Genomic DNA, 23,668 nt, shown 5'->3' with positions numbered 1-23,668 from the left:
GACATAACTCATCCGAAACTCACCTTGAAAGTACCTGTTTCTCTCCACTGCCTATAAAGGGAGGCTGAGGTAACTAGTTCAGAGAGAGGCTTTTACGCTGTAGTTGTATAAAGTTACATCAGAATCTGTCAGGAACAGTTAAATGGAGATAACTGATCACAGGTTTGGATGAGATATCTCTGAAGACACATTCCCAACTCTATTTTCAGTGATGCTGTGCTATCATATAGTGCTGACTTGCTCTAGTCAAGATTTCCATAGCCTAACCACTGGAGAATACTGTCTTCCATTTAGCTCTAAAAAGCTTTCTTATGACTCTTCTGAAGTGCATAAAAGGACCAGAATGATGACTTTCACAAATGCTCTATTTTGTTGGATAGCAAGATATAATGGATCACTGTTATAAATATATCCACAGACTAAGCTGGATTTTAGCTTCTGTTTCATTTTATCTCCTTGATACTTTCAGTCACACTTTTAATATGCTTTAGGTAGAAATCTGACCATTAGTGGCTGTAATGTTTAGTTTACTTCACTGTCCATCGCTACATCTGTTTTCAAGCATAGGAACTATTGGGTTCTTTACAAAAAGAAAATATTGCCTTGATTTAGCATGATGGTCCTGACAATAAAGCAGGCTTCCACTCCTATAGAGAAAAACACCCTATCTTTCCTCCCTAAAGCCTCCCTCAAGCAAATTCAATGTAAGAGATGGAAGGGTATTAACTTTGATTCACTGAAGAATATTGCTGTAGTAATTGCAAACAGAACCTTGATGGAATGCAAATAACCTTTCAAAAGATTCATCACAGAGTTTCCATCAGTTCTTTTAGAGGCAAGAGCAAAGAAACTCAAAACTGGGCCTGGAGCATTTTAAAGGAAGAGCCAAAGCAACTGCACGTCTAACACATGGATATGTGGGTATGTGGGTATAGCCAGCTTTCCTTCCCTGATTATCTCCTTTTTTTTTTCCTCTTTTTTTTTTTCTCTCCAGTTTTTGTCTTTGTAATCTTGGGAACTATCTATTCTAGCCAAATTGGTCTCCTGCAATGGGTCTACTATTATGGTATCTGAATGCTTCCATGTAACCACTCAAACTATATGGGAAATTATGCGCTAAAAAGAGCATTTCAAAAAGGCTGGAATTTGAGAATAAAAATGGAACTAAGGAAGAGGGGAGTGGTTTTGCAACAGCAGGATGAATTTGTAAACCACCCTTCTAGAGGCCCTTGTTTGAGTAATCTATCTTTTTCCTATTTGATATCAGAAGTATACTATCATCTTCATGGTCTTTACAAGCACGGAATTGCTAATAGTAATATAAAATAAAAACACAAATCTTCGTCACTGCCATTGCTGCATTTTTCACTGCATCCCACCTTCTCTCTGCTCAAAAATTTGTTGGGCAGGGACGGGCTTGAATAGCTCTGAGATTATTTTTAAAGTTTAGTGAGGCCAACCACAACAGAAACAGAGCAGTTCATTAATTACAGAATCGTTTTCTGAGCAAGCTGTCATTAGTCATTGTCAGTTGTCATTCTACATCAGCCATTTCAAACAATTGAAAAAAGACACTGGAGCACAAGAAGTAGGTGAAAAGCTGAGAAAAAGAGGATCTGATGGAACTTTCACACTTTCATGGCTTTCAAAGCCAAACAAAATTCTCTGACATGCAGCCTAAATTTCCAATCCCAACTATAGTTAAGGAGAAGCAGGTGTCCAAATTCCTTAGCTGATTTAGAAAAACTCAGCATAACCTCTGTCTGAAGTTGATTTGATAGAGAGAGCTTATTTAAACTCTAACACACGTACATCTAATATGAAGTGTTTGTGTGAGATCTAATATTTTCTGTTCTGAACATTTTATTTGGACTATAGCTCTGTTCAGCTCTGTTAAAAATCTAACAAGTTTGCATGGTTCAGAGGACACAGAATGAAGTCAGCAGCATAATATTCACAATATACTTACTCATAAAATGTTGTCCAGCCATTTTCATTGCTTTTGGTGGCAAGGAGACCAGAATTGCCATGGTAAGTCATCATGGCCACTTCATGCCCCTGTGTGGTTACACTCTTGAGAGCGCTGTTGGTACCGATGGTCACCCAGTAGACTTGGCCATCAGGCACGACCAGCCAGAGCGGCATCCCCGTGGAATCTCTTCGGATGTTGACTAAGTTGCCATTGTTGTCAGTGATCAGGGTTATATCTCCATCTCCAGAGTAAGTAAAATTGTAAAGATAATCTCCGGTGGTAAGGCTCTGAGTATAAAGGTGCTTACCACTGGTGTCAAACAAGTAGAGTTCCTGGTCTATGGGTGAGGATAACTCATACAGATTTTGCGTGTTGAGGAATGGTTTGTTCTTCCGAATAAAGCGTATTCGGATGTTTCCAAGATCGGCGACATACAGCTCCCCGTCTGCACACACTGCGAGGGAGGATGGCGCGTTGAGCTTGGCATCCTTGGCATAGCCATCGTCCCCCGAGAAGCAGTCACAGTTAGCGTCGTTCTTGCAGTCACAGCTGCTGGGTGCACCAGCCACGAGAGAAATCTCTCCATTGGTGGTGACCTGCCTGATGCGGTTGATCTTTTTCTCATCTGTTTCAGCAATGTACAGCACCCCGTTATGGGAGACGGCTAGGGCGGTAGCGGACTCCAGGGTGGCGTGGATCGCCACCTTGCTCAGGAGAAAGTGATCCATCCCCGGCACCTGGCAGTGCATGGGCCTCCCCGCCACTATGCGCACTTGGTGGTTCTCAGAAATCTGCAACACAACGTTGTTGTCGAGCACATACAGCGAATTATCCATCGGGTTGACTGCCAGATCTGTGGGCCACTCGAGACGAACCTTGATGGTGAAACAACACAAGGAAATTATTACAATGAGACCTCTTTTCACCATATGATTGCTATAACTCAATCTCAGTGAGGATGTTTCAACGTGGAGTAAAAGGAAAAAGTGTAAAAGAAGCACAAATGATTATTACTGCTTATTATTATTACTATATGTGACCACAGAAGGCATCACCCTGGAGTGAATGAGTGGGTTTGGCTCCCTCTCACAGGAGGGAGACACACATGGACACTCACGTTTTGCTTCATGGGGGCAGGTGACGGGTAGAGCCAGATGCTCTTCTGCTTTCATTGTACCATGAATTAGGAGAAATTTCTTCTCAGAAAGAGCGGTCAGGCATTGGGACAGATTGCCCAGGGAGGTGGTGGATTCACCGTCCCTGGGGGGGTTAAGGAAAGGCTGGACGTGGTGCTTAGGGACATGGTTTAGTGAGTGATACTGGTGGTAGGGGGATGGTTGGATCAGATGATCTTGGAGGTCTTTTCCAACCTTAGTGATCTCTATGATTCTATTTTATGGCTTTTTTGTCTCTCCACCTTGGTGTGAGGTGTCTCATCCCGTGCAAAGTGGAATCAGTGCCCTAGGAGCACAGGAGCTGACAGTGTTGTGCCAGGAGAATGGGAAATAGGAGGAAACTAGAAGTTTCAGATTCAAATGAGATTTCCCTTCTTTGAGCCACCCTACACTCTTTGGATTCATAGAGCCTGGACCTGAGAGTGGAGACCTGGGACTGGGAATTTTGTTGGTTGAAGTGCTGTGAAACTGATCAGTCAAACAAAACAATGATCCTTCAACTAAAGGATTTTCCAGACAAGTGGCCCAGCTCCTCTGGGTAAATGACATGAAGAGATACAGAAAGCTGGCAGCTGTGTCAGCATTTGTGTACACCCAAGTTATAACCACCTATTTTGTGCTTGATGCTGCAAAAATAGCAAATCACAAGAAATTCAGGCTATTTCACTTTGTGAAATAAAATACTTATGTCTTTACATTTTTTTTTTTTAAATATATTTTTTGAACATAATGGAAGAATGGGTTCAAGTAATAGTGATACATTCCAGTTCTACACTGATAATCCATAGACACAAGTAAACTGAAGCAATGACTGGTAACATTACAAGTGAGTGAGTGCTAGAAGGTCTCTATTTCTAGCTCTATTTGTGCAAAATGTTGTCTTTTCAGGTGAGTTTACTCTTTCAGTTGTCAGACCCAAGAAAGCTCTACTAACAGAATTCAGGGTAATTTCTTTTTTTTTTTTAACAAGGACTGTGAGATTTTTTCCTTTTCTTACTATTTTATTTTATTTCATTTTTATATATAAAAAAGGTCAATGTTGTGATGATGGGAGTCAAACAGTGCTTACATGTTTTCTTAATTGTGTCTCTTCTCCATAACAGAGGTGTGAAGTGGAATTGGAAATGAACAACCTTGAAGAATGCTCTTGGTCACCTCCAGGCAGTCTTTTAAATAGATATTCAACTAGTTAAAAAAGAATAGCTGTTCTGGTTATATCCTGCCTTTCAGTCAGCCAGGCAACTCGAAGTTAGAGCAGGTGGACTTGATATCTAGTGGTTAACTGAAGAACTGTCCACTTTGTGTCATTCTCCCTTCTCCTATGTTTTTTTTTTTTTCCCCTGTACCAAATGGTGCAATGGATGTGCTGTGACTGAGAGCTGTGGGAAGGGCACACATTTGAAACCAAGAACAAGAAGAGACCAGGTAAGAACTAGAGGAACACACAGAAGATTCATACTTTTAAAGCCTGTGCTTGACCATCTCTGCCACAGCCATGCTTTACTTTTGGTGCTTCTACTCATGTTTAAATCCCTTTTCAACTTTTTTGTTTGTTTGTTTTGCTTTGTTTTAAGAGCATCAGTTGCATGGTACTCAGTTCATTATCCCTTCTAATGTCTGGGCTTGTGAAGCTCAGTTTCATGGCTAATAACGGTTCTGAGCTCTGCCTACTCTGATTCTCCGTTTGCAAATTCTTCCTTTTCTCAGCTCCTGGCCTATTTTAACCCTTCCTGTAGTAAAACATTATAGCCCGTGGTTTCCTCTTCAATAATGCATGCCTCCATCCCTTCCAGTGGTCTTTAAGCTCCTCAGCCTTGAGTTAGTATCAAGAGCAGAGTTTATACTGAACCGACAAGGGAATTTTCAATTTCTTAAAAAACAGTCCTTGTCAACATTGGCAGCTAAATATTTCATGTCCCAGATAGCCTCAGGGACCTGACAGAAAAGACCCTTCTATGCACTGTAAATGATGAAAAGCTACTTCCCAAGCTGGGTTTTGTTTAGATGTTCATTGCTGTTGTTTGTTTGTTGTTTTCCCCTCATTAATCTTGTCTTTGGTGTGTCTGTCCAGAACATGACTGGTTAATCTGTCCATCACAGGACAGATTAATCTAAGAATGGCTCCTGTAATTTTGTGAAGGGAAAGAAAGAGGCTTTTGCTGATCCATTTTAGCTCATCTCAGAAATGTTTAAGTATGACACTGGTATGCATATAAGCTACATAACTTGACAGAGAATATTTTTAAAGCCTGAATCCTCAATGGTCTTGTGGTAACTGCCCCTGAAATTTGGGTAAAGAAAAAACATGCCTTTAAGATGAGAAACATACTACAAAATGGCCTTTAACCAGCAAAATTTACTTCTATAGAAGGCATGAGAGCTTTTAAACTCATAATTTCAGCTTGTTCATAAATTGCGGACAGTGGGAACCAGTTGCAAAGAAGCAAGAATAACCTTTTCAAATTAGAGAGAAAAACAAGAAGAACAGATTCCATATGGGAGCACGGAAATTATCTAGGTAGTTACAAAAAGGAAACCCCATTGACATCTATTGTGGCTGAATAACAGTACTTAGCCCTCCAGCTATGATCTGTATTTTCATAGGAGAGGGCAACATTCCTCTAGCCAAGCAAACAATGAGTGGCACAAAGGTTTCAAAGCACGGCATCTCAAAACTGGCACAATTTGACAAGTTGGCCAGTGCCCCACAAAATTGAGTGCTGGGCTGTAACAGATTTCTCTTCTGCACTATCCAGAAGCAAAGCAATCAGCAAACTGAGATTTCTTTTTCTCTCTTTTTTTCCCCTCCACCTTTAAGCAGCAGGACTTAAAAGCCCAGCATGATGGTAGCTGCAACCAATTTGCAATCTAATGCAATTCAAGATTCTTGTTTTCCTGCTGTTGCTAATTTTGGCACCACAGCCTCCAATCAGTATTTCCTAGATGTTAATTTGATTCAGGCCTAAAATTTTGCTGGGCCAAATCAGAATGGGGGGAAGCAATGAAAAAAAAAACGTGGTTTGCTAAGTTGTTATAACAGAGCAAAGTGTTATATCCCCACTAAAATAAGTATAGTTGCCTGGCCTTTTTAATTTAAACCAACTAGTTTCTTGAGAAATGAGCCTAATGAAACCTGCTTTCCCAGGAATATGTTTCACACAGTTGGTTGGGAGCTCTGAATGAAGTCTTTAAAATCTCTCTCCCCAGCAACTCTCGGAGTTAGGTCTTTCAGTCTTTATAGGAGCTCTCTTTTGACTCAGTAATTTTCATGCTACAGAATATGTAGGGATGTAATTCTCCTTAAGCCCTTATCTCCTTGTTGAAGTTGGGGAGGCACACAGACATGCAGACAAGGTGAATGCCTAGGCTTTTATTCCACAGAGAACCAATCCAAAGAGTTGTCTGTCTTACCTGAGAAATGTCCATGACAGAGTCACAGCTGAGAGGCCGAGCAGATGTCAAGTCATTGGAACCCAGCACTGTTGAGATGATCCCATTCTGATCAATCCGCCTGATCATTGTGCCATCCACAAAGTAAATCAGCCCAAACTTGTCCACAGTGATGCCTGGGGAAGAAAAAAACACATCAGTCAGAAAGGAATAGCAACCTGAAAATATGAGATGAATGGGTCTGGTCTGACTCATGAAAGTGTAAGACTGCTGGTTTGGTTGGGAACAATATATTTTATGGCATTCAAAAAGGATTCTAATAACTACGTGTTCTACGTGTTCAGAAACATGATGCCTTGCTCATGGTATGAATATTAAGCCATGAGCATGAAAATGTTACACTGGGGAATGTTTCAGAGACAGTGATGAGAAAGGCTCTGAAAGATCCACCAGGTCAGTCAAATTCCAGATGGAGAAATGTGGAAGGGTTTCTGCTGTGATAATCCTACTCATCTCTAGTAGCTCACCTGTTTCTGAACACTGCGAGGTGATTTATTTCATCGTCCCTTTGTAGACACACTCCTACCAGTGAATTTGAAGTCTGCCAACAACAGTTACAGACTGCTGATTCTTGTTTCCTCACCTAAAGATATGTGCCATTTCACTTCCCCCTAGGCATCATTTCTCAAGTATTTGTTATGTTACCACTACCTCCTTTAATCCTCTTTATCCCAGGCCAGCTATACCCTGCATCTTTCATCAGAGGTTTTCCTAGTGCTTTACACTTACTAATTAGACCTCATAGCAGCCTGTGAGTGTGAGCATCTTAATTTTACATGCCGGGAAAATAAGAGATAAAGCAATTTTCACAAGGTCGTAGAGAGTGTTCATGACTAAGGCAGGAATAAGAAGTTAAGGGCCCCATTCACCTCTCTTTTATGCTAGTATAAATTAAAAATAACTCCACAGATACTAATAGAGTCATCCATCTCATCTATCCTACAGTAGCAGAATGCTGCTCAGCATAATATTTAAGTGTCTTCAAGACACTCAAAGAATGTAAAAGAACAGTACAGGAACGGAGAAGCGTGTAACACCCTTTTCTATTCAGGTAAAAACTCTGCTTGGAATATATGAATATTAGGATCTTCCTGTTTGGTTTCTTTCATTAGCAGGGTAGCAATAACTTGGCAAGAAGTAGACATCTGTATTGTACATGCAAGCAAGTAGCTGGAGGTTTTCCATTTAGCAGAGAGAAATACCTTTCTGGGGTGCAATGCATATCACCCTAAAGCAGATGTCCACAGAAGATTATGCAAATCCTTCCAGAAGCACCTTTTCCTCCTCATTGACTACGAAAGGAGATTACAGCAAGTATTTCCACAGGAAACATTTATACCATAGACAGATAAAGTTAGTGAGATGAATCTTCTCCATAATGTTTTTTTTGGCTGTCATCACAGTGACAGATATGATGGAAAATCTGTTGCAGACAGAAAGCTTTGAGAATGTTTCTGAGAAGCGACCAGATCTTGTATTTCTCCAAAATGCTCTGTTACAGCCAGATATCCCCTTGTTTGAAACATTTACCCTCCATCTTCATCCACTGTGAGTTATGCTGTGAATTACAGATGCAGCAACTCACAGATCAAAAGTTTTTGCCTTTCATGTAGCAGGGACTAATCCCCTGATTGCTTTGGAAATTAAAATTATGGCCTTTAGCCAGCACTGCAACTATTGTATGGGCCACGGAGGTGGATGATATGTGGAAAAATATATCGTATTTGGTCATAGAGAAATCTACAGAGGAAATGAAATGGCGCAGAGGATAATCTAGCCCGGAAGTAATGACAAGAAAACCTCGGGATTAAGTCATTGTTTGGGAGAAAGAACAAACTTCTCCATTTTGCTGAGGTAAAAGGAGGGGTTCAGACAGGGCTGCGACCTGTCGAGTCAAAGTCAATTAGGAGTCAGGACAATGACGTTGCAGATCACTGACTTGAATGGGAGCTGTGTATTTTTGCTGGGAGGTAAAAAATGTGTTTTTTTTCCTGACTTCTTCACAGCATCTCCCTGCCTGAAGGGCATCACTTTGACCTGGATTGGATATCTGACCAGCAGAGCAGGAAGGTTTCAGAATAGCGCCTGGGGCAGTGAGGAGAAAAAAAAATATTACTTGCTGCTTTTAAGACGAAGTTCATTAATTTTGGAGGGGATTATATGACAGGATTTCTGGGATAATGGATGACAGGACTAAATGATCCAAAAGATTGCTTCCAGTCCTACATTCCAATACCTGCGATTAATTCCTGCCAAGACACGACTGATCTTTGCAAGACCTCGAAAGAAGAACCTCAAGGAGGAGTGGCAAGCACCTGTTGCACACCTGAATGCCACAGGAGAAGCTGCAGCAGTGGTGGCCATTTATTCTTCATACACAATACCAACCCATCAGCTGTATCTTAGCACCTCGTCAAAAGCTACAGAGAGATGTGGAGGAATCCGCAACAATGTCTTGCTTGCATGATTTAAAAGAAGTTGTTTTTGCCTGCCATGAGATCCGTCAGCATCGTGCCCAAGCTGGCACCATGGTCAGCAAGCCAGCCAAGATATTGGCACATCTGCTTGGAAGGTTCCCGCTCCTCTAATTATTTTGCCCACCAAATGGCAAGTTCCTTAAGGTTTGGTGGTGTTTGCTTGACAAGCAGGAATACAGCTGAGCTCTTCAAGCAATGTGCTACATGTGCTTTTCAAAAGGAGGCACGACAGAGGGTTCGTTTGGTCTTAATTGTCTTTTGTAAGGCACAAAAGGCTCTTACCCCGTGTCCCAGGTTCACAACGAGTCTTTTTCAGGGCTCCTGTCCATTAGTCTGCGTGACAGGCCAAAAGGCAGTGAAGGGTGGCAGGCTGGATAATGCGATTTTAAATGAGGCAGAATTTTCTCTCTTAGCTAGTTCCATATGGATTGGATTGGACTTATCAGCAGCGTGTGCTGACAGCCGCTCGGTGCGCGGTGCTGAGCTCTGATGGCTGCTCTGATTAACCAGTTACAGCAATAATAATCCGGGCATACCTTGGCTCCGATCGGTTGATACAGCACAACTTTATTTTGCATTCCGGCTTAGACAAAGAGCTTGCACAGCCAAATAACTTAAAGTGGGATAGAAAAGTTGCCACTTATCACCCTGCTTGGGGGCGATAGCAGGTGCATGCAGTCCTATCACGGAGCACTTCTCTGCTTATCCCTCCTCCACGGAGCCTAGCAATCTCAATTACCTGGCATTTCCCAGGATGTTCTGCAGGGTAACAAAGTTTTCAGCCTGTCAAAGGTCTAATTCCTTTTTCCACTTGCCCCTCGCACAGCAAATACTCCGGTCCCTTCCTGAGTTTACCTGATTGCCTCGGAATTAAATCGAATTGCAAAGAGGAGCCCTGCTCTCCCCGAGACAAGTGTCTTTGGAGGGACAACTTGCAGAGAAAGAGGCATCTCACAGCTTCTTTGCAGCAGATTGTAGAGGTCAGATCAAACTTTTTGATAGGGATTTCTGTGTTTCCTATCTGATTATGGCACAGTTCCAGTGCTGGGAGCTGGAGACGGGCACCGAAACAGGTAATTCACATGTTACGCATGTAAAGCCAAAGGCCTTGGGTTGCTTTGGCAGAAGGCTCCTCTCATGTTTCCATAGGAACATAAGTGGAATTAAAGACTTTCAGCACACAGCTCGAAGTTCAATCTCACAGCTACTGAGAGAAAACATCTGCTGCCACTAACTAGGTGGTGTTGCAGGTCCAAATTTTAAGCTCCGAGTTATGAAATAGATGCGGTAGGAAATCATGTTGGTTCCTCTTGGATAGTCTACGATCCCGTAAGGAACGAGGGCTGTGGCACACCGTGCATCGCACCAGTGAGCTGTGCTAGTAGAAAGCTGGGATGCGATGACATTTGCTTGAAATGTCAGGACCTTGTGGTGTGAGGAAGTGACAGTGCAAGGTGCCACTGCAAATACTGGAACACAATGACTCTTCTAAAAAACAAACCTCTACAAGTGATTGCATTGCACGTATAGCTCTACTTGGAAAAATAAAAAAAGAAAGGGTGGGGAGAACCCTTTTAAGTGAAAAAATAGGTACTAAAGGAATCCAGATTCAGAGCTTTCTTGTCAGGCTGGATGCTGAATAACTGGGTGATAAAATGGCAGATGAAAATCAATGTCAATAAGTACAGAGGAATTCACAGGGGAAGGAGTAAGTCTAACAACCCATATGCAATGACAAGCCATAAAATAGCTCACAGGAAAAAGAAAAAAAAAGGTGGAATTCCTGTGCAAGTTTTCTGCAATGATCAGCTTGGGGCTCTGCAGTGGTCAAGAAAGGAGCTAGAGGACAAGAATGGATTAGGAAAGGCAGAGAGAGAAGAACAACAAACACTCTTCTAGTCTCAAAAAGACAAGACTTTTTCAGACTGTGGCTAAATAAGTCATGGAAATTAGCACAGGATGTCTTCAAAGAAAAAGAATGGGTGTTCAGTGAGGTTTCTCAACAAATTGATGGTGGCATCTAATCACAGGGTCCAGGTGCAATCTCTTCAGAAAGCTTCCCAGATGTCAACGACCAGAATGTTAGCAGGGAAAGGTCACTGTTGTTGCCCCTTTCCCTATGTGTCTTTTCTGGCCACAGTTAGAGACAAGATATTTTGTTCAATCAGCCTCTGGTCCTCCCTGAAATAGCCCTTACGTTATTATTTGATGATACAAATTCTAAGTGCTTGTGGAAGGCCGAGTTTCTTCTTATAATTCTGTCAAACCCGAGAAGACTTAGCGAACAACTGAGATTTTGTTTACACATTCAGCAGGACGCAGAGAAGGAAGCAATCTGTCCCCAAATCAATTACTGCATTTTGCATTGTTTTTGTGGTGCTAAATGAATGAGACACCCCTGGCCCCAGCCCTGTCCTTTCTGAAACCATCTTCCTATTGTATAGACTTGTCACTGCCATCTCTCTTAATTGCAGGCTCCTTGGTAATTTCTCTGCCACAACATTTTTTTCCCAAGGAGAACCACTGGTGAGTACTCAGATGAAAACAAATGCTCTGACAAGCTGGAGTTTTAATTTTTCTTTAGATTGCTTGTAGAAGACGATCGTTATTAGCAGATGATAATTAGAAAGTGGTAACACTTTAATTTGCAAGGATGCATTGAAATTCGCTAGCGTCTGAAAGCTTTGCTGAGCTCTGTGGCAAATGAACAGAGGGATCAGACTGGTTCCTAACAGCTATGATAAACACTCTGATCAAACAACTGCCCCCACTATTTCCTCTGTCGATCTACCTGTCCTGTATTTGTATAGCCTACCTTCATCAGAGAAGCCAAAGATAGGGGAAGAATGAAATTCCAGGGGTGGCTTTTATCCGCCCTAATGTCTTGTGTAAGCCAAAAAGGATTTCTCTCTCTCCAAGACAAGGACCTCTATCCAGAACACACTTCGGAGAAATTACCCCTCTGAACTGGTGGGAGGTGATGTGGGAACTGGAAGAGGTGACCAATGTTATGGGGAAAAGGCTCCTGCTCAGAAAGTGGAGAATCACTCTGAGCAGTGATATCTGGGGGGGCTGTGTCCCTTGGGCTCTGTCACCAGGAGTGCTTCCAGGGCACTTCCAGAGGGTGGTTCGTACAACTCAGACGTGCACTGACACAGAACGAACCAGCCTTCAAGGTACGAGTTTCCTTCCACGGAAAGAAGAACCGAAAGTTCTACTTAGATCAGATCCTTGATTGGCCCAAGAGGCTGAAGGTAGGCAAAAGCCTATTTCGACACCCCATGACTGATTCTCCAGTTTTTATAAATTGCTGTTTTTCACCTGGCAGGTTATATTCCTTCAGTATTTTCCAGCAAGCTGCAGATATCATCTGATTAAAGCATTGTGAAAGTGGAGGCAAGACCTTGTTTCCTTACACCTTTTGAACAAGCTGCAAAGATGTTCTTAAAATACGTGGTAATTATCATCAGTTAAAAATTAACTTTAGCCTTTAAAAGCAGAGTCCCATGAAGAGTAGTGATTCTTAAAGAGATGAACTTTCCGAGTCCTGCCCTGGCCAGCTGATACTTCTATAGCTGCAGAATCATTTTCTAATTTCCTCTGGCCCTTCACTTTCCCTGCCAAGAGAGGGGAGCAGAGGGTAGCCTGAGGACTACTGGCTACTTGTGCAAAAGCTCATTTTTATTTTGAACTATTATGCAATACCGTCACACCAAGAAAGAGCAATTGCTGAATGTTTCTGCTAGGACGCACGGTGTAAACAATGCTGACATTACATCGTTAGTGTGAGTTTTCACTGGTAATCATTTATTGAGGTGAATGGGAAGGGACTCGCACCTGCCAAAGCTTTTGTCTCAGCAGACTGCAAACTCAGGCTAGAACCAGATCAGGGTATGCTGTTTGCGAGCTTTCCATCAGGGGTGTGGGCTCTTGGATTATTATTTTCTTGTTGCCATATTGCTTCGTGTCATTTCCTCTTTCACTCTCAATTTACTTCTGTTCTGTGAAATTTCTGAGCGATGAGGAACGAATGCATGCATTTTGCCGCGGTATGATTGAGGTGGAAGAACAGCCTCCTGAGAGCCTGAATTGCCAACAAGAAGGATTTCAGCGCTGAAAGCTTTGAACTCCAGAGCTCTGTTTCCCATAGTGAATGCAGAAACATAATTCAGCTAAACCTCGCAACCTCCACCTGTGTAGGGAAATGAATAATATTCCTCTTATCTTGTACAAGGGAGAATGGAGGTCCAACAAATTTTTTTTTTTTGGACTGGTCGAACGTCAAAGTGGTATAGAAAATTGGATTACAGATTTCTGGATTCCCTGATCTCATGACTCATCTGCTAGCCTGTCTGAATCTCTCTGCCCGAGTCACTTAATTTTCTTTTCACTCAGCCCTCTCATTTCAACGAGACGATTTCTACTCTGCCCACAGGTAGCCATTCCCTTTCTACATCTGTGCCTCTGGCAATACTTCATCCCAGTATAATGGTCACCTCATGGGAGTCTGGAGTGCCTGGAACCCATGCTGGGCCCTTTGAATATTACGAGGGTAGCAGTTTGGCCTTCAGTGCTCTTTGGCACAGTGCAGGTCTCCCAAGGTAATTTCTTCTGCATCCTGCCAGCAGACAACTAGCTCACACATAACAACAACAACAAAAATCAGTAGAGCTGACACAAAAGGTCACTAAATCGGTTCGGATTTCTTGGATTCAGTAACCATAATGTCATCTCTATGTCAAGAAAAATAACTTCCCAAGAAATCTAGCCAGGAAGAGAAACAAGAGCTCAGCTGCCTTCATCCTGCCTGCTCTTTGGGAAGTAACTTATTAGAGGATCCCTGGGTTTTGCCGAGGAGCTGCTTTACAAAAGAGCTTGGGATGGGCTTGGAAATTGCTGTGGTAAGGAAGGAGGGAGCTACCACTCCCAGATGCAATGAAAAAGGAAACCTACAGCACACTGATGCTCAAGCCAAGAACCTATAAATAACTCGCCACAATCCTAACAACTGGGCAAGAAGATGCAGAGCACAGCAGGCAAAAACGCCACATTTCTAGCAGCATTCCTGCACAGGGGCTCTTCCCTCCTCTCTTCGCAAACACTGCAGAAGGTGTGTGTACCAACAGTATCTTCCACCCCAGCTTTACACCCTCTGTGTGTTTTTTTTTTCGGAGGAGCTGTGGACAGCTGGGAGGAATGACATCCTCCATATGCAGGGCTTGTTACCTTGAGATTGCCAGACTGAAGTCTTGGCTACACACAGGACTGCATATGTTTGGCTAAACCTGTTTTGAACAATTTAGTTCACAGCCATGAAGGCTGTGTGATGCTTTTATTCTGATTTGGCTGTGCCTTTATCAAATATAAGTAAGCTAATCAGGAGAGAGGTGAAGTCATACTGAATTAGACAATTCCTATATCAAAATTAGCATCCACCCCACTACAAGATTTGAGTTAGATGCCACAGTGCCTCATGTCAATGTATAAACCTGAATTTTATGTACCTCTGAGCTCTCTGCAGGTTTTGTTGGTATTTTACATATAGCAATGCTAATTGAGTTGTTGGGGTTTTTTTGTTTGTTATTTTTTTTTTATGCCAAGAGAGCCTCAATGAACTGAACATAGGTGAATCCTACCGAGATTGGTAAGGACCAAACACTGCTATTTGGTAAGGAGCATAAGTAGTTAAGTGGGCATAAAACTGATGGGTGGATTTATTCTATTGCTCTTTGCACATGTGCCCATTGCTACACACCTCGGGTCTGGCACTTGTCCCAGCCACTCAGTGTGAAGACCAGGACGGTCTGAGAGTGAGGTGCATCTACAACTACCTGAAAGGAAGGTGTGGGGAGCTGGGGGTCGGCTCTTCTCACAGGTAACTAGTGATAGGACTAGAGGGAATGGCCTCAAGTTGCGCCAGGGGAGGTTCAGGTTGGAAATGAGGAGACATTTCTTCTCAGAAAGAGCGGTCAGGCATTGGGACGGGTTGCCCAGGGAGGTGGTGGAGTCACCGTCCCTGGGGGTGTTCAAGGCAAGGCTGGACGTGGTGCTTAGGGACATGGTTTAGTGGGTGACATTGGTGGTAGGGGGACGGTTGGACCAGATGGTCTTGGAGGGCTTTTCCAACCTTAATGACTCTATGATTCTATATTTCCAAAGATGAGTCTTTAGGACGTGCTTGTGGATTGGCTTGGGAAGGCCTGCAAAGTCCCGGGTTATTTTCTGATAGGAAAGGAGAGCTGTCCCCAGCATTACTAAACAAGTCCCTTTCAAACAGATCCTGTTAAAAAAGCCTGTGGAGAAGAAGCAGTCTCACCCCTGGGATTTGTAAGGGTAGCGTCGGTGCCTTTGCCTCCATCTCCGCAGCGGGTATCGTCGAACGGGAGGCACTGATCTCCGGTTCCAGCCAACACCTCTGAATTCTTCACAATGTCCTTCACTGATGTGGTTGACTTGATTTTGTAGATACGTCGGCTGTTGGTGTCAGAGAGGTAGATGGAGCCGGTGATTGGATCTGTGGTCAAGTAATACTTATGAGCTGGGCTGTGGCTGAAAAAGCAAGGGTATAACGTTATTATTATTATTATCATTTGGATGATTTGTTTCCTTACACCAACAAGCAATATAAGAACTTCAGAGAAGAAAAATGCACAGGGCAGACAGACTGGGAAAGTGCAGCAGTGTTATATTTGCAGTCTCAGTAGAGACGTGTTAACACAGCAGGTTTCTGAGCTATGTCTGTTACCAGTCGCTGTGCTAGGAGTGCTCTCTGGCATGGAGGCCAGCTGCCAAAGGAAAGGGCTCACTGGCCAAACTCATACCAGGAACTACTACAGCTTGAGTTCCAATGTCTGGGATTAATTTATTTAACATGGACATAGCGCTGAAACTGGTGTTAGTGCAGTGCCAGACAGTGAAGGGGAAGCACAGGACACTAGACCTAGAAAACAAAGTGAAAAATAAATACAGCTGGCATCCCGAGAAGGACCCCAGGACAAAAACCCCAAAGCAAACCAAGTGTAAAGCCCTTGAAGATGTACTCTTGAAGATCACTGCACTGGGGCTCAGCTGGTGTTCCTGCGTATAAATCCCACTGACTTCAGCAAAGACCCCAGAGTCCTGTCCTGTCCTGGTGGAGATAAAATGTTTGCTGCCACTGGATTCAGCTGGGTCTCAGTGAAGACAGAAACAAAATGGTCCTTGGAGCATCACACTTTGCCCTAAGTAACAACATGAACTAGGAGAAGGTCTGAGGGATCTGAATGTCAGTCCCCTGTTAAACCTCGTTATCTTACTGCTTCCTTGAACCCAAGAAAGGGTGGCTGATAAAATGGTGTGAGCAGACAGAAAGGTGTTTTTTTAGTTCCCTGGCCATGGCACTAAGTGAGCCGAAGACTGGAGAAATGGGTAAACCAGCATCTGTTTTAGAAACAACAACCTGATGAATTTAGACACAATTTTAAGAATCTTTCTTTGAAGGATTCTATCTATGGCTTGGTAAGTCTTTATTTTCTTGAAATTAAGTGTGTACTACCAGCATGTATCGAGCTGCATCTGCTCTAAGCCTGAAACTGGTGCCTGAAAACAGAGCTCCTTCCTTCTAAGAAAGGCTAAGTCATAATTAGAAGGAGTATGAAAAATTCTCTCCTTTTCTACAGAACACCTCAAAAATGTCCAAACCCATCAGCTAACTTGAATTCATAATAAATGTACGGGCCATAGTTCAACGTTTTGCACTTAGTGCAATGTTCCAGGAGATGCTGCTTAGAAAGCCAAATGTCAATCACAGTTAACTCTGTCCCTTGTATTAAGAAATTTCCTCCCTCCTTCAACCTTTATGTTAGGAAAATTAACCCCTCTTCAGGCACATAAAACCCACTGAATTATTGTCAGGTTTAAAAAGCCGTCAGTTGGTTCTTCATTCAAATCACTTAATACTTTTTTGGGAAAAAAGAAAAACACCTTTCTGATTTATTCTAGAATATCCCCTGTGATTTATCCTATTAAAGTCTGAACAGATTTCATCTCTGCAAATGACACTGATTCTTGCTAAATAAAATGCTCTGACCTTCAAGACAGCTCCAGCCTGACAGTTCAGTCTCCATCTGTATTCCCTCCCAATGACAGCAGGCTGGGAGGGCATTATTTCATTTACCTGCATGTCACTTACACTAAGCAAGTGACTTCAGCCCTGGTGGAAGAAGTTCCCGGTGGGAATCCATTCCTCATCCTGATCCTCGCATTTTCCACTGACTGTCCTAACAATGCTCAGCTGAATGTCATCAGCCAGCTTTGGAGCTGTTCCTAATCTCTGTTTTGCACAGGAGGTGGACAAAAGGAGGACGTTTTTAATGGCACTTTGCAAATCTTTAGCATCTTGGAAAGCGCAGATAGCTCTTGCTGAGTCTTACAACAGGCCATTTGAGGATGGGTAAAACCAAATGATTTCTCCAAGATGGAAAAAAATGGTTGCAGAACTACAGGTTCCTGCTTCCCCCTCCCAGCACTATCATTGTAATTTATTTTTGGATTTCACAGCCTCACTCTGGTGGACTTTTTACTGTTTACAACCTGTGAAAGAGCGAGATCTTAAACTTTTTTCTAATTCCAGCTCTTGTGCAGAATGAGCGCTGAAGTGAATACCGGTTTCCTTTAACCACTGATCAGAGAACCAGGTAAAAGTGAAATAACCGTCCAGCAGAAAAGCTCAATGGTCCTTCCTACCTGAATTAAGTAAAGAGCTGTTACATTAACCTAATACTTGGAGTAGCTGCTGGTAAGGTGAGTTTTATTAATGAGGTCCTGAAAATAGGCTCCTCAAAAAAGTTAGGGGTGAATTCACGGTTCGCATCATTATGCATTTATGATTAAAAAATGAGCTCTGAGTGGTTATTTATTTAATCCTTTGCATAGCTTGATACCACAGAGACACACGCATCTTTACTAGCAAATGTACCTTGGAAGAGGTGGAGAGAGAAACTTCTGTTTATTAACCTACCTATGGGACAGTAATAATCTTGGGTCACTTAAAACCTATTCTGGATTTCAGCTGGTGAGCTGATAGTGAAATCCTATGGCATGATTGCCTTTCTATATCTAATGTTATTAACGGTACAGGCAGCCCCAACACAAGCTCTGCCTTTTCAGCTGTATGAGCAATAGGAAGCACTAGCTCGTTTTTATCAACTAGACTTATTTTTACTAGCATGGCTTATCATGGTCTCCTACACACTGCTCCGTGCATAGGGCTTTTGTGTGTGGGAAGGCTTCCTTGGATGGCTTACGTGATGGAGTATTTAAACTGGAGTGCTTTGGAGCAGGGCTGCTCAAATGCAAACTGTTAAAAAATGAACAAGCTGCAGTTTTACCCCACCAGCTTTGGCCAACAGTTTTCACCACTGTACAGGGAAGGTGTCGTGTTCTGCCCTCACATGAACCGTGAAGCGTTAGATGCTGGAGCTTTTGTTTAACACTTTGAGATCCTTCAGGATGAGAGATGCTAAATAAACATACTGTGAAAGTACTGTAAAAAAAAAATAAAAATTTGTAAAAGTTCCCAACCTGCTTCCCTTCATCTGTGATAACGCATGAGCTCTGGAGCCAGGAACACGGAGGCTTTGCTTTTTATTTAAAGTCAAAATCAGAAGGCAAATCCAAGGGGCAAATTGGACTGAACTGAGCAACAACTGAAATAAATCTGCCTGGGGCAAAGCAGAGAAGATTTTTGGGTTTGTTTTCTTTTATCCCCTCTCATTGCTCAGTTAGATAAAGGAACAAAACAAAAGACAGGATTTTTTACTTTTCAGAAGACAATCAGTTACAGTTTTTGTAGCCTTAGAGTATTTATCCCCCATATTGAGACTGCCACCACTGGAAACGGGCTGTGGAGGGAGAGAGCTGATTTCCTATTCAGATTATTCCTTTTGCTATTAAGATTTTTTGGAAGAAACTCTGAGCACTGCATTGATATTTTAATTCCCCAGAGCAACAAAACAGGATGGGGATGCTGGGATGGGGTGGGCTGATCCCTAGCTGAAAACAGGCTCTTTAGTGGGTAATAGCAGGCACAATGGTGTAATCACTGGGAGCAGTCTCATAAGCAGAAGTTATGAGAAGTTAACCAAAGTTAAACGAAGGTGAAATGACTTTCCTATATACTTGATGTGCTGGGAGAGCACAGGGAAAGCTTTCAAATTCACAGTGACCCCAGGGGGCTGGGGTTGCATATAGGCTGTCCCATACATCTGCCTTGTCCCCTTCCTTTTTTCATTCTCATTCTTAGGACAGGATAGTGCCAGCACCATCTGGGAAGCTCTGCAGATAGCTTAAGGGATTCTAACTCCATTTTAAAGTGCTTATGCCTTACATGATTCCTAGCAGACAGGCATGAGGAAGGAAAGTGATAAAATATGGGGTGAATAGGCAGACGTGCCACTCATCTGGATTGCTTCTGCAGTACAACGATAGGTGTAGAGCAAAGGTTGTCATTATTCCCTTGGGTGCAAAGTCCATGGTCTGCAGGAGCCTCCTGCTCCAGCATGGGAAGCCAGTCTCTAAGGAATAAAGCTGGGAAAAAGGACATGGTCCCTTGATTGAGCAGGTTACCTATGTCAGCACAGCAGACTGCACCTTTTTGTTGGCTTTTGTTCATCCCACTGAGCTTCAGATGTCTACAAGGCAGATGCTTACATACAAACAGTCTGCCTTAACTCCTTTTACAGCTGATGGAGAGAAATAGCAACTTTTGAGGAACGATTCATCTGACATTTTCACCATTTGTGTTACGAGATGACCTGCATCTTAGTTTTTCAGATGCGAGGCCATCTCCCACCTCCTCTAAATGACAACTGCTGCTAATGGTAGCAACGTGGCTCTGAGGTCACCTGAGAGGAGCAGTCACAACACCCAAGTTAGTTATCCGTAACAGCTGATCTGAATACAGCCCCGGTGCTTTCTTGGATCTGATGCCTCCGTTTCAAGCACATGAAATCACCTCCGTAAAAACTTTCTGTGCTAGCTGCCCTCTTCCCCTCTGAGCCTCGGTGGCCACATGCGTTTGCTGGTGACTAAAGAACTGCTGAATTCCTGCAGCCAAGAGTTTTTGTTCAGAGGGGCTGTTTCCATGGCTCCATGCTAAGCACCCTGCAGCTCGCAAACAGAGGATTTTATTATAGCTTGTGTGAGGTACTGGTCTTTTTTTTTTTTTTTCTTTCCCTGGGTGACATTCAATAGATTAGCACATAAGGAGGCCACACAGTGCAGTGAGCTGAATTTACACTTGGCCTTTTAGTGTTTTCAGTTTGTGTGCGATGCCCAAAGCTCTTCTGGTGTCGCAGGCTGGATAATAAAACTTCACAGCAATGCTGTAAGCCAGCCCATGGACTGCAAAGGACTTTTGATCTGAAGCTAGGGCAGTTTTCTCAGGCATCTCTTTTTGCCACTAATTGTAGCTTCGTCTCTCTGAGGTATGGATGGAAACAAGAAAGGGAGAATATGTTTAAGTGTGGCCACTTTTTGCACATCTGCAAGACAGAAATGCTTCACTGCCCTCCATGTTTCTGCAGAGAAAAGGCAATGCCAATTAACTGCAAATTGTTATAGCCATGCTTGGAAAAGGTCTTTAGTTTCTGTTGGCCCATCAAGACAGGTCCATACACATAGCCATACGGGAATAAGTTCATATTCATCTATTATTGAATGACAGATGGGGGAAAAATTGGGATGCATTGCTATTTCACGATGATTTCTGGGTTAGCTGATGTTTCTGTGTTGGCCCACAGCCTTTCTGGCTGTTATAGAGATGGATCTCAGCTACCTATGCCGTGCTGTAGAGCTAAGCCTCTTGGTTGGTAGCTCTAGCACCTCTGGAGAACAAGCTCCAGAGATCCTTCTCCCTGAAACAAGGAAGCTTTTGCATATGGATCGCAGCTTTTCCAACCCACTGAGGTTTGCCCCTGTGGATCTCACCCATTGCAATTATTGCCTGCCAATGATGTCAAGGTTAGGGCCCTCTGGAGCTCAAAGCTAGGACTACACCCACTCATTTCTTCGTGGCTCAGGGATGAAGAGGCTTCCTAACATGATGTGCTATGGCAAACGACACAGAGCAGCTGCTAACTCACATGGATGACTCCCTTAATGTAGTCTCAGAAGCAAATACACGATCTAGAGCTCCTCATCTCTTCCTCCACCCTTACTGGTTCCCTTTAGACTGCATTGGAGTAGGAATGCCTTGGCTTGATGTCATTTCATTTCTTATTTTTCAGGAATTGCCTATAGGCTGAAGCCCTGCCAGCTTCGTATAGCTCTGGTGGCATCTGCAGCATTTGTGGCCAGTCCATATATCTTGACTCAGTGATTGTCTTCATATAATAAAAACTCTTCTTGTAACAGCTCTTCAGCTGCTGCCCTTCACTGTCAAAGCAGGTGCACTTTAGTGGCTGTGTATTTCTAGGTCATTAAGGATACAACCTGGCTTGTTCCAAAGAGAAATGAGTTTTTCTGTTGCCTTCGAATGATGTGAAAGAGAAGCTGGGGTCTGGAACTCAGCCTGATGAAGACAGTCAGTGCAAAGGTCTTGTGTACCAACCTCCCAGCCCAACTAATAGACCCCTTGGGCCAGTTCATTATACAGGGGAAGCTCAGCCTTTCATTAATGTTTTGGCAATAAGACAAAAAAACACTTTCTACTCTATTGCATTTCCAGGCATGCAGATAAAATGAACATTTCTGGTTTTGCACAGCCTCTATAAAATCAAAGAAACAGTAAATAAAAAGCACGTAGCACAAAAAATCCCCAATCCCAAATGCAAAAAGAAAACTAAACCAAAAAAAAAATCCCAACTCCACAGTCTAAGCTTCTAATTTAGAAAGCATCTGGGGAGAAGGATGGGAAACTTGTCAGAGCCAGAGAAGTCCTTGCAAACACAAGCAGTGACAGGAGGTTGACATCTTCCTGAATGCAACTGATTGGATCAAACCCACTGCAACTCCAGTGAACCCGAGTGACAAATATTCTTAGTGACAAAGCTCCAATTTAGGAGTCTGTCTTTAATGTTGTTTTCTTGTCATTACTCTTTCTCTTTTTTATTGCATTTCCTGGCTAAGGTTCCAAGTTGCACTACCTCCTATCTGAGCCTGACACACTTTCAATGCAAAGGCTCTCTGTGAAGAGCGCAAGCTGACAGAGTTACAAAACCTTACTTCCCTAGATGAGTGATGCCAGGGTACTTCTGGCCCTTCATTTTGTCCATTGCACTCCCCAAAACTCAAAGGGAAGACACTTCACCCTATTAAGATTATTTCTCCATCAAAGTTCTCCAAGCGACTTGTATCCTGGCGGTGCCTTCTCTTTACTTGCTGATTTCCCACCCGCTTTTCCTTCCACCCTCCTCCTCCTGTTACCCTGCTTACTTGTGTCTATATTTCCTCTGTCTGCAACTGCAACTGATCATGCAGAAGTCTGTGCGATTCTGCTCTGTGATTAATGGTTTCCCAGTTCTGACGACTGATCGCTTACGCCAGTTTTAATCACACCAGCTTCATTTCCTCTTGAATCATCTGGAAATGGCACTCATGGCTTACTGTGTAACAACATGCAACAAGACAGGGAGCGGCATAAGAATTCTCCACTGGTTGGCTTACCTATGTCTGAAATCTTTATTTCTGACAGAAGACAGGAAAGCAGGGAATAGAAGAAAGAATGAGGTGTTAGCGGCTTAGTTTGAAGCATTATTAGCAGATTGAAAACTTGACAGTAACTGTATCATACAATGCAATAATAAATAAAGACTTAGCTGGAATGACACTGATATATTTTATATTGGATATTACTTGTCAGTAAGCTCATTTATGTATCGCTGCATATCACAAAGGAAGTGTGATCTCACCTGCTTGGAGTTATCCACTTATGCAAAAGATAGGACCAGGCAGACTTTATCATACAGAGCAGTGCCGAGCTAAATATATGTAGATGCAGATATCTTCACAGCTTTTTTCACTATCCTCAAAGCAATACCTTGTGATTTACAAAGATAACTTTACAGTTGCATAGTTGTGGGTGGCAGTTCATTGCTGTAAACTCATGAACTCCAGCCCAGAAGACTGAAATTATGCCGAGCTGGACGTTTTTCATGGGGCTGGTTACAACCATGCTGCAGTTATCTGAGACCCACAATGCATTTGCTTTCCTCTCTGCAACAGAACACTACACTCCAGAAAAAAAATTAAAAGGAAAAAAAAAGGAAAAAAAATCCAAACCCAAAGCCAAATCATGAGGGTGTTAATCTCCTGCAGAGATGCTGATTTGAGAAGACACAAGCAAACTCCATTTAGTACAAAAGCAATGGCTTTCCTCCCCAGCTTTTAGTCAGCCTGCATCTGAACTCACTTACTTTATAGCACACCAAAGTGAAGAAATGTTTATTAGATCCAGTAACCTAAGTGTTTGCACAGATGAAGCAGCAATCGTTCCAGCAGATTTAAATCTGGAGTAAATTTAACTTTGTGGCTCTACGCAAAAGCAAGCAAGGCCACTCTGTCAAGGCTTCCAATTTTCTCTTTTCCAGTCAGGAAATACTCTGCAGAACCTCCGC

The 23,668-nt window shown here is 42.8% G+C and overlaps 1 protein-coding gene across 1 annotated transcript in view; it reads right to left on the bottom strand.

Moving 5' to 3' along the window:
- TENM4 (teneurin transmembrane protein 4) overlaps positions 1-23,668 on the bottom strand; it is a 338,371-nt gene that overhangs the window by 37,879 nt on the left and 276,824 nt on the right. The window contains exons 21-24 of the mRNA XM_035560436.1: positions 22,719-22,739; positions 15,391-15,623; positions 6,559-6,713; positions 1,970-2,847 (exon numbers count right to left, since the gene is read on the bottom strand). Coding sequence (XP_035416329.1) covers positions 1,970-2,847; positions 6,559-6,713; positions 15,391-15,623; positions 22,719-22,739 — 1,287 coding nt within the window. The remainder of the gene's footprint in view (positions 1-1,969; positions 2,848-6,558; positions 6,714-15,390; positions 15,624-22,718; positions 22,740-23,668) is intronic.

The sequence above is a fragment of the Cygnus atratus genome, chromosome 1 (assembly GCF_013377495.2).
Source record: "Cygnus atratus isolate AKBS03 ecotype Queensland, Australia chromosome 1, CAtr_DNAZoo_HiC_assembly, whole genome shotgun sequence".
NCBI classification, from domain to species: Eukaryota; Metazoa; Chordata; class Aves; order Anseriformes; family Anatidae; genus Cygnus; species Cygnus atratus.
The sequence above is the reverse complement of the archived record's forward strand: the minus strand, read 5'-3'. Positions and strand labels throughout refer to the sequence as shown.